The sequence below is a fragment of the Paramormyrops kingsleyae genome, chromosome 19 (assembly GCF_048594095.1).
Source record: "Paramormyrops kingsleyae isolate MSU_618 chromosome 19, PKINGS_0.4, whole genome shotgun sequence".
Classification (NCBI taxonomy): Eukaryota; Metazoa; Chordata; class Actinopteri; order Osteoglossiformes; family Mormyridae; genus Paramormyrops; species Paramormyrops kingsleyae.
The window spans coordinates 9,784,176-9,796,346 of NC_132815.1; the positions used below are offsets into that span (position 1 = coordinate 9,784,176).

Genomic DNA, 12,171 nt, shown 5'->3' on the forward strand with positions numbered 1-12,171 from the left:
GAATATGTAGCATTTGCACATATCAGTTTGTTCTTTTATTTTAGCAATGCATTCATTGCACAATAAGCACGTGAGTTTAATATTTGTTGCAGCTGGCCAAGTAAATAAATAATTCCACCATGATGCACTATGGGAAGAATGCAAACCACCAGAGGCAGTGTGATGACCCAGGCAATATTCTGCTGAGTAAATATAGGTCCTGGCATTCATGTAGATGTTACTTTGACATGTACCACCTACCTAAACATTATTGCAGACCACCCCTTCATGGCAACAGTACAGCATTGCAATGGCCTCTTTCAGCAGGATAGTGTACTCTGCCACATTGCAAGAATTGTTCAGGAATGGTTTGAGGAACATAAAAAAACAGATAATGTTGATAATGTTGACTTGGCTTCCAAATTCCCCAGATCTCAATCTGAGCATCTGTGGGATGTGCTGGACAACTAATTCCGACCCATGGAGGTCCCACCTCGCAGCTTGACGGACTTAAAGGATCTGCTGCTAATCCCTTGGTGCCAGATACCACAGGACACCTTTAGAGGACTTGTGGAGTCCATGCCTCAATGGGTTAGAGCTGTTTGGGCAGCACAAGGGGGACCTACACAATATTCAGCAGGTGGTTTTAATGTTATGGTTGATCAGTGTATGCACAGTGTATGCAAGAGGTGCAGGCTTGGGGTATTTTTTTGTTCCTCTCCTCTGTTCTCATCTGGCCTCTATTGCATTTCCTTGTCTCCCTTTATACTGATTTTGAATTATTCTGTATAAATGATGCAGGGATGTATCGCAACACAAACACTTAGAGAACTCTGGGGTGACTCCTGGGTGAAAGGTGCTATATAAAATAAATTGAATTGGATTTTGAGGTGATCTGTCTCAAAAATTAATCAATTGCAGTTTGGTACCCATAAAATTCCTTTGCAAAGTTTGAAAAAGATTTCATAAAACTTATTGAGTTATCATCTTAACAGTGTCAAAATTGTCCACTCTGTCCAGTGTTGCCCCCTGAATGGTTTATGCTCTCCTTAATCCAGGATCATTTCTTTAGTTCAATTGTGATTCAATGTTAATTTTTTGTTATAACACCTGCCGACCAGACCGCTGATTTTCTAGCAATTCTAGAAGTTTGTGCATGCTGAACGGAATAAACAAGGAGAAACCGAAATCAGGTGGGATAGCTGTTTTTATCATCTGCTGATTGTGTAATACAAAGCATGTTACTGGGAAAGAACAAATCTGCTGCCTAGATATTGAACTGTTGGCTATGTGTCTGAAACCGTTCTACTACCGTAAGAGTTCTCCGGAAGCTGCCGCTGGTTACATTCCTCCATCAGCAAAGGCAGCATGTGACATCATGCACTCAGCTGCTTAACAACTTCACATTCAACATCCCTGCGCCTTATGGCCATCTCAAGTGACTTGTATAATGCCTGTAAATGTACCTGTTTGTAAAGTGCTTGACAAGATAGGAGAATATGGAGGGAGCGATTCCCCATGATGAGAAATTGGGTAATTTTTGATCGTTCAGCCAGTGTGGCAGGTACTCGGCCATTTTCTTCCTACTAACTGGAAATCAGAAGTCATACAAGTTTAACTCGTTTATAAAAACTTTGACACAGGGGCTTTCAGCCCAGATGGACAGTCAAAAAAATCACAGTCAACCTTCCGCCATGGATTCCACAGAACGTTTATATTGTTCCTTCACGAACAGGCTGCTTATCTCTGATGGTCAGATTAGAACAGCGTTAGAATAGTATTAACATGAGGAAAATGTGGCTGTGAGCCTGTGCATATCAGCTGGGAGAGTTTTTTTCAGAATCTGTCCCTACAAGTACAAAGGGTCCCTCCCCATTTGAAAACCACCTGAATAGTAGCCAAGCACCACCAATGATTTAAGGCCAGTGGCACTGGTATTTGGCATTATGAAGACTTTATAAGGGCTGGTTCTAAACCCCTCAGACGACATGTATAAGGCTTCCTCGACACATTGTTTTCTTACCGTGCGTAAATTGGTGTGGAACATACCACCCTCTACCTACTCCACAGAGCATACTTGCATTTGGATATGTCAAGCACTATAGTGAAAATTGTCTTCCTTTTATTTTTCCATTATACTTTTTATTTTATTAATTAATATTAGTTTTACTGGCAGTAGTAGCCCACTGGGTCTTTGGAGCACCTATAACTGAACTTGAAGATCCTTATCTCTCCTGGGCCAAGAAAGGTTTACTGGAGTCATCATCATTAAAATTAGCTGCCATCTTCTGCCACAATAGCCATTCTGTTGGTTTGTACCATATCGACTAACCGATATGCACGTCTCACTTAAACGACTCTTAGCTGCCCAACACCTTGATAGCAATTTGTGGTTCTTCCCTCCTCAGACCATGGCTGACCAAGAACACCCTATATGCTCTGAGCCAGTCTGACCAGAATTATTTAGCCCTTGTCAAAGTCACTCAGATCTTTATGCCTGCCCATTTCTTCTGCATTCTTCATGTCAAGTATAAGTAACAAATATTAGTTTACTGTATAATACATCTCAGACGTTGACATACACTATTTTTACATAGCCAACGAAATTCATGTCGATAATGTTTTGCTCATCGGTGTATCACAACTTAAATCTAACGCCTCATTCCAAACTCACAGTGTGGGCCATTACCTAGCTAAATTTAGAGTCTTCATTTCTTCATAAATGCTACGCCTATCAGTCCTACCCAATTAACAGAAAACGATAAACTTGGGGAACTCAGCCACCTAACTAAAAAAATCGTAATCTATGAACCATTTGTTAGTGGCAACGACAAATGAATGAAAGCCTATTACTACCTGAAAACCAGGTAAATAATTTCACTACCCCATTTAGAAAATCTATATTTGTAAGCAGGCAAAAGGATTTTGTGTTGCACTATAATATTCACTGAAGCCTGACTACCTTGGCCTTGTATTATTAAATGTAATTTAGCACAACTTCTAAAAAAAAGCCAGTCCACAAAATTACAGAAATGTTAGACTTTGTTCATACAAACACAGGGTCTGTAAATATAAATATCTTTAGAATTAACACCAAGCATACATTACAACAATAACAGCTTTTATCTATAGAGCACCTTTCATATATACATGTAGCCCAAAGTCCTTTACAGAAATTGTTATGCATTAAACCAGGGAAGCATGAGCAGAGACGGAAAATCAGGAAATACGTCGTTTAATTATAGGTACGGTAGGTAAAATGCAGACGGACAATACAATGACCAGACTGGGGAAACAAACTGAAACGCAGACTAAATTCAGAGGACTAATGACAACAACCAGAAACAGATGATCACACGGGGATTCCACACGAGGTTAATGGGGGGGGTGTGGCACACGGAAGGAGTGGACGATCGGTTTTGAGATAAAAAGAGACGAAAGAAATAAAATGAAATAAGAGGAATACCTAGAACAAAAATAGACAATAAAATAGAAAATAAATAAAATACAGAATATATGTTACGACTGCGGGCGGTCAAGCAAGCGACAGAGCCGTGCATACAAGTAAACGAGGGTTTATTCTTGGTAACCAGGCAGACAGGAAAGCTCACAGCAGACAACGTCAATGATCGGACTGGGGAATACTGACTCAGATGCGGACTAAATACATAGGATAGGCAGAAAACAATAGGCAACAGGTGATGACAATCGGGAATCAACATGAGGTAACGAGGTGGGCGTGGCACACACGAGTATCGAACGAGCAGGTCATGACAATATACAATTAAATATTGACATAAAAGATAACATTAAACAAGATTAAAAACAAAAGCAGATGTACAACAGGCACACGCTCCACTTTACTCGACCTGCAGAATTGTCATAATCATGGAAATGAGTTGCGTTATGATCCTGCGGTCGATTATTTTTCTCAATAAATTGAAATTGAATTTGCGAACTGAAAATTTTCCAGGTAGGATAAATGCAGTTTCAAGTTATTGGAATTCAGATTCAAACTAATAAATTCAGATTCAGTTTTTTAATGCAACAACGTCAGATATACACTATTCATATTCAGTTTGTAGTGGCACAAATATCAGCCCATAGAAACACGAGCATGACACAAAAAATAGAGGCAATTTATTGAAAACTGAATTTAAACTCATACAGGCTGCTCATCAGCTGATGAAAAGTTTAAGACCGTAGCCCAAAAAAAACCCAAAGACAGAACTAAAAGTGTCAAAAATGGACCCAGTAGTGAGTAGCCCCACAGTTCTTGATGATCACTTCAATAATTCATTTAGGCATGCTTGATGCGAGTGTTTCAAAGAGTCTGGGGGGAACGTTGCTCCATGTGGTGAAGACGGCTTCATGAAGGGCATCCAAGGTCTGCAGCTGACATCCATTTTTGTAAACTTCCCTTGCCATCCCCAAACATTCTCAACAGAACTATAAACTGACACAGGCAAATGCAGCACATCAGAAACTCGAACTTACTCGCACACATTCTAACACAACAACCTACTGATGAAATGAATGCAGGCAGGAACTGAACTAAACTGAACTGGGTAAATATGAGCAAAACGTGAAACAATTAACCAATCAGAGAGGGCGCAGGAACAGGAGATAGGCAGAACTATGAAACTTAATTATGGAACTAAGAGACTAGCAGGGAAGCTAGGAGATAGAATCTAACACTAGTAAGATAACAAAGACAAGTAATACATAATGACTAAGGCCCAATGCAAAAACCAAAACAGAAAACAGTAAACATGAAGGAAAGCCAGCCTCAAACCCACAGGTCCACAGGCTCTCAACCACACTCAGCCCACTGGGCTACTCAGCAGTCTGGGGAACAGGGAAATACAAGGGTAGAAGGATTGTATTATGGAGAGGGGAAAAGGCAAATTGGCCAGCAACACCCGCTGGCCAAACGAAGAGGAGGAAGGGCCGGGGTCAGACAGGAACTCTCCATGACAAAACCAGTTTGGATGGGTTCTTGGCATATACTTATTGTGTTTCAGGAAGTTTTTGAGGAAGTTTTTTTCTGTGTCATTCACATCTCTCTGTTACAAAATCACGTGTCTCCTTTCTGTGCTCTTCACAGCCTGCAACAGGTGTCATAAGTGAGATTACAGTGCAGTACAGTACATCAAGAGCACAGGAAAGGTAAGAAAAGCTTCTTAACATCATTAGTCTTCATCAACATACCATGTCATCTGAGGCCAACTTGTGCCACCAATTCAGTTTCCAGTCAAAAGGAGAAACATTTAATGCTGCACATGTTCTGGTTTCTGTTACTTATGTGATAAATAAATTAAAGCATTCTGTGTTTCCTCAAAGAATATTTACATTTTCCTTCAGATTTTAAGACAGGGAGCAGTCTGCTCATTTTGAATTTTTATTACAATAATCAGTAACATTTTACATTAACCTCACCTTTATTGTGCATTCAGAGAACATTCATAAGCACCATGTAAGTATACTTTAGCATCCAAACATACTTAACAGCTTAAATGTCCATAATAACATAATTATTTGATTATAAAATCATATACATCAATGTATATCTAAGGTGTTAAGGAATGTTATGGTGCTATGGTGCACATACATGCTGCTTATGAATGTTCTATGAATGCAGATTATAAAGGCATTATGAAGGTGCAGTTAATTTAAAGTTTACCCAGTAACCTGTTTTTGCTATTATTTTTGACCACACACTAATAAAAAAATAGTTATACCAGTAATAAAATAATAATAATGGGAAGATGTTTCAGTGAAAGTTATAAACAAAAAAAATCAGACTAACATTTTCTTCATAAGTTCAGTAATAAAATTAGGGTTAGCGAAAATCTCTAAAATTTACAAAAATAGAAAACAGCAAAGTTGTTATCGTTAAAATCTCAAGGGACTGAATAATGAAAATGAAAGATCAAAACTGATTTTGAGGGGGTTATTGAGAAATTATATGCAACCACCAGTGGTTGATGATTGCATACTGTAATGAGCAATTATTATTTCCAGTTGGTCACATCCTCGCAGGTTTAATTTTAAAGGCACAGTACAAGTCCGCTGCTGCCAGAACCATAGTTCATGCTTAACTTCATAGTGGGCTCACCATGGTGCTGGAGCGTCTGTGATGCTGAATTTTCATACTTCTAGTGCCAAACCACCAGGCGATCGTGCACTTTGATGTCAGGCTTGGGGTAGCGCTGTAGTGCAAAGCTGCTGTTAGAAGTCATACTTGTCAAGTGTGGCAATAAGAATTTTAACAAAAGTATGCAATATATACATCCAGTACACAAAGCATCGTCATTATCATTAAACATTTCCATAAAATTAAATAAAAGACACGAAAATAAAATAAAACTACAACCAGATGAGAACAATAAATGGTAGCACTTTACATTAAATGCACCTTCATAATGCATTCATAGTACATTCATAAGCAGCATGCAAGTACACCTTAACATCCTAACATCCCTTAACAGCTTTAATATACATTAATAACAAACATTACATGTTTATACAACTATAATGTTTATTATTATTATATTACAGCTGTTAAGGGATGTTAGGATGTTAAGGTATACATACCTGATGTTTATGAATGTTTTATGAATATTTAATGAATACAATTATGAAGGTGCACTGAATATTTTATGAATGCAATATAAAAGCATTATGAAGGTGCAGTTAATGTAAAGCTTTACCCAATAAATATTGCTTCCAAAATACCGAAATAAAATAAATACTTTACTGTTTTAAAATATTGTTTAGCTAAATGAATGATTTGGTTATCTTTGGACTTCTTGTGCACTGCACTTTAACCATGGAAATAGTGAACAGCACTACATCGCAACATTTTGTATTAGCTAGCTAAGTTTCAGTGTATCCCTAGAAATACAATTGTGAAAACCTAAAATAAAAATAAAATAAAACAGTGTTCATAGAAAGTCTTTTGCTGCTTCCTTAATTCTGTAAAAATGTTGCAAATATACAACAAAAGTTGATTAACAATGATTAACATAGCCACACACTTTCTTTTTGAGTATTATTATTTTTAAAAGATAAAAAGTGATAAACATACAAAAGAATATTTAACAAATTTTAAATCATGTTTTTCATCAAAATGACCAATCAATTTGAATGTCAGTAATATACATAATGCTACGATATTGCATCATTGCGTAATGACGCCAACATGTACTGATATCATGATGTCATTTAGCAACTTTTAGCAACAAATTGAGCTGCCTCTAGCAACTGCCCCTGAAAATTAGTTAGCAGCACTAGTAACTGCACTCAAAGTCAGTGTGCTCCAGGTCCTAATAATGATGGTTACAGTGGCCTGCCTGTTCTCTTTATGAACTCTGGCACATCAGAGTTTACAGATTAAGCACTGCACATTTCTCCATACAATTGACCTTTCCACATGCTCCTAATTAGTTATGGAGGTGACCTTAAAGTATTGTTCTTTGATTAAAACTCAGTCAACTGGCCAAGACCAAAATACACTGAAAATTTGAATAACCCACTAGCCGTCTAAGATCAACATGGACGTGTCAGCTAGCAGTAACCAGGGTCAGAACGCAATGTAGTGAAGCTGCATTTAGCTTTTATGCAGGACTGGACAATCCTATAGGTGACCGCCTAGGACGCTGACTCCTGAGGATGCACTGACTTGCCAGCCACTTTCACTTGGCCTCAGATAGGTGGCGCCAGCAGTGATGCTCACCTAGGGCATCGTATTGGCTACAGTAGGTCCTGTACTGATATCATCCCACTTATTGTTGGAAACAACTTCCATAAGATCCTGGATGTTTTCTTACTTTAGAGACTTTCAAATTAAAACTGAAAACATCCCTCTTTCTTGCATTCATTATCGAGCACAATTAAGTTGCACTTTATTCAATTTGTTTATATTTTATGTAGCTTTTGTTTTTTTTTCTCTTTCAATTGTAATATACTTTATATGTTTTTTCTTCTATGCCATATTTTTCATTATAAGTTATTTTTTGAGCATTGGACTTAGTATCTTTCAGTCTCTTCTAATGTGAAGAACTTTAAATTGCATGAGAGATGCCATACAAATAAACTTGAATTTCCTTTAATCATTCTGGCCATTGTCTTCTGACCTCTCATTAACAAGGTGTTTTCAATCATATATTCATCACTGAATGAAAGTGTTTATTTATTTATATATTTGATTGCACCAATCTCTGTAAAGTGCTGTAGTTTCTGAAAATGTAAGGGGGAGTGGCTATTTCTAAAGCACTGGAACCACCACATCTGACAACAGCAGTTATACCACCTATAAAATCTCTCAGATTATGAATTTTTGTATCAAAAGTATGGTTAATTTGGTATATCAACATTTCATATCTTTACTCTTTAATTTAGGTATTATCCACATCAGTATATGTCAAGACTACTCCAGGACTCCTCTCCATGCCCAACTGGATGCCTCTAAGGTTAGGTGCACTTCTACCAATACATCCCCTCTTAGTTAATTGCCGTGTTTCTCTCATAGCTAACTGTCACTGGCAGAAATACCCAGGGCCAATCCCCCAAGCTTTTCAAAGCAAGGAAGCAGCAGTATGACTTTTGGAATATGAACTTGTAATAGACAGCTAAATATGTGGACACAGTAACCGTTCTTGGATGTAAATGTACATTTACAATTATTTAACAGATGCATGTGTCCAAAGCGATGCGTCACAAGTGTGACAAATAGCATAATAGAGCCATGCAAGTGAAGGTGTCAACTAAGCTGAGTTTCCAAGGTGTGTGTAGTAACAGAACAAGAGCTATATGATGCATTTCAAACATCACAATAAATCACACAGAAATGTATAAATATATAGTATATAGACAAAAGTAGCAAGACACCAGCTTGTCCAACATCTAACTCTGAATCAAAGGACAATAATATGAAGCTGGTTAACCCTTTAGTTGCTGTAATAGCCTGTACTCTTCAGGGAAGGCTTTCCATTAGATACTGGAATATTGCTGGTGGGATTTGCTGCCATTCACGTTTGGGTATTGATGTTAGGTGATCAGGTCCCTTTCTGTGAGTTTGTGTGTCCTACCACTTCACAGCTGAACTTGCTCCCAGATGTTTCCACTTCACAGTCACTTTACTTGTGGGTGACCCAGGCAGCTCTAGCAGGACAGATATGTGGAGAACTGACTTGTTGGAAAGGTGTCCAATGGCATCCAATTATGGTGCCAGGTTGACGAACATCTTCTGTATGACCATCCATTCTGCCGCCATTGTTTAATACTGGAGAATGCATGGCTGTGTGATTAATTATACACCAGTGTGTCAGCAGTGGGTGTGGCTTAAGTGTCCTCTTCCTGTAATTACTATGGGTGTCACTGTATTTTTGTCCATATAGTGTATAATGAATGCCACACTTTTATATATAAAACTGTGGATTTGTTGAAGACAATCTGTGCCTTAAATTAAATCATATAACTAGGTATTAAGGTCTGCAAGACAATTGAACTCGAGCTCAAACTTTCTCAAATTCCATCTGTCTCATTAAATATCCGACAGCTACATTTTACATACATTTAGAATTTTCGTCATAACTTTTCCTGATGTACTGATGTAACACACCTTCCTAATAGCACAAGAAGCCTAAGCATGCATATGACCTGTTATGACACATTTTTATCTGAAAGTCTAGTTCCTAATCTACTGTATCATCTGCTTCCTGTTGTTCAGTGAACATAGAAATGACAGCTGTGTAAGAAATATTCAGGAAGCAGATGTCAAGACAAATACCTTGATAGACCTTGATCAGGGGTGACGTGCGGTGACCTTATCATTCATTCTATGATTAGAGTGAAGATGTTTCAGTAAAGATTCATACAGATAAACATCTATCTTCCTTACTGGACAGAGATTAAGAGGACAAGAAATACAAAAAAAAATCATCAAATATAATGTGAAAGCAGTACTAAAGAAAACTTCTGTGAATTTTAATTGCTGAAGATTTAACTTCAAAATGACTAAGCTTTGAAAAAAAATGTAAAACACTTTGTTTCTATTTTGATCTAGAGATGGCAATACAAAAGTTGTCATTAATCACCATCTTGATGGTAATATGCAAAATTTTTGGAACTGAGGAACTCATGGAAAGCCCAGATTATCTTTCCCGGGTAAGTGATCTTTACACTAAAGAATTCTCTTACACTAAATGCATTCATTTTAGAATTATTCCTCAAAATAATAATAAAACTTTAAATAAGAAGTAAGTAAATGTATAAGTGCCACAGTGAGGTCAAGGCAGAGAACAGCCGTTGCCCTGCAGTGCTATTTGAAAACTGACTCTGCCAGCTGGAACTGAGGGGTGTGGAAAACTGTGAGCTGTGTCCTGTCAACAGTCAAGTTTCAGCCACAAGCCTGTAGATGAAAGTATAGAATCAATACTCAGAGAATATCTTAGGATCATCCTTTCTTTTTGTCTTTTGGTATTATACAAATGTAATACGTCAATGCGTTATAGGGAACTTGCTGACGCTAGTGATATTTAATACTATATTAATTGGCTAATTGGGTGATCTTCAGAGTAAAGGATTCGATTATTTCCCTCAGAGCTGAGCAGGGTTATTATGGTCAACAAAAACTAAAACTGAAAGGAAACATTTTCATAAATTGAAATAAATAACTAAGATAAAAAAACAACCAGCCAACCAACCAAAAAAAAAATGTTAACCAAATAAAAACTATTAATAATGCTTCTGACTGTTGTCATAATGTGTCACTCAGGTCCAAAAACCGAATGACACATTATGACAACAGTGATGTTTATGACAACAGTCATAAACATCAATAATGTGTCATTAATGTGCATGACATGTGTCATGTCATTCTTATGGAGGTTACATGTCACCCTTATGTAGACTGCTTCAAGTAAAGTGTTACCGGATTATCATTAAGAAAGGATTTGTGTTTTGAAGCATAAACCAAATGTATACATTTTAGGTAACAAACTTGGATGTCAGCATTCCAACAGAGGAATTCAGGCAAAACAGACAAGGTAAGGACATGTGTACACACTGACCATTATAAATGAGATTCAATGATCATTAAAGACATAATTTCTGAAGTACGGTTCTGGGAAAAATTGGGGAGCATGTATGCAGAGACATTTCGCCAGATAATATTTATTATATTAAATTTTTTTTTGCTTAATGAAAGTTTGATGTTTGGTGCATTTTATTCTACCAGCTTCATTTCCAGCAGAAGCCTATAAAAATGTTAAGTCGTATAATAACCCACATGAACACAGTACACCAAAATTAACCTTAATAAGACATTATAAGCATAATTTATGAAAGTCCCCCTTTATCCATGGGTGATGCGTTTTACTACCGTGAATGGTTGAAACCACGGATAATGGGACACCATCTGTGGACCCCATATATAATTGATTTTCACACGGTAAGATAATACTGTACTCCCTCACTCAAAGGAAAGGGATTCTGAAATGTTAGCCTGTGTCACAAGAGATGATAGAGAAATGAAAATATGTATCAAGAGATGATGGAGCAATACAAATCACGCCTTTATTCATTTTTATAACACAGACATTATCTCACATGCATGCTGTAAAAGATTCTGTTTTCTGAGCTTTCAACATTCAATAAATTTAGATAAATATAAATGGATTTCTCGGTATGGAGTAAAATCAAAGGCAACTTATACAATAGTACTTTCTGTATTCTTAAGAAAAACTATACTTCTTTAAAAAAAAAAAAAAAAAAGTGCTAAAATAACTAATTCCTAAAATTTTATATTTACATAAAGATAGATTTTATTTAATATTTGAATGATCACTATTCTTCTCATATTGTAAAATGTACCTTCAAACATCCAGGATTTTGTAAACGCCAGCCGCCCTTGATCTTCAAATAAGTAATGGATGAATTAATCACTCAGTAATTCTCTTTTTTCTTACAGCTATCGAAATTGAAGTGGACTATGTCATTGATATTGAAGTGACAGTTTCAGATATTGCCATGGTAAATGATATGAGGGACCTTCTAAGAGGAACACCATTCCCACATCCACTCACAAATACCATTAAAATATCTGAGGTCGACATCACAACAGGTAAAAGCAATGGTTCAGATATTAGTCCATTATAATTTCTTTCAAATTACCTAAAAGAAATTTTG

At 36.9% G+C, this 12,171-nt stretch overlaps 1 protein-coding gene across 1 annotated transcript in view; it reads left to right on the plus strand.

Moving 5' to 3' along the window:
* The window catches only part of LOC111836379 (adhesion G protein-coupled receptor F4-like), a 135,374-nt gene that overhangs the window by 6,914 nt on the left and 116,289 nt on the right, over nt 1–12,171 (plus strand). Inside the window, exon 7 of the mRNA XM_072703096.1 lies at nt 11,954–12,106. Within this exon, the coding sequence (XP_072559197.1) occupies nt 11,954–12,106 (153 nt within the window). The remainder of the gene's footprint in view (nt 1–11,953; nt 12,107–12,171) is intronic.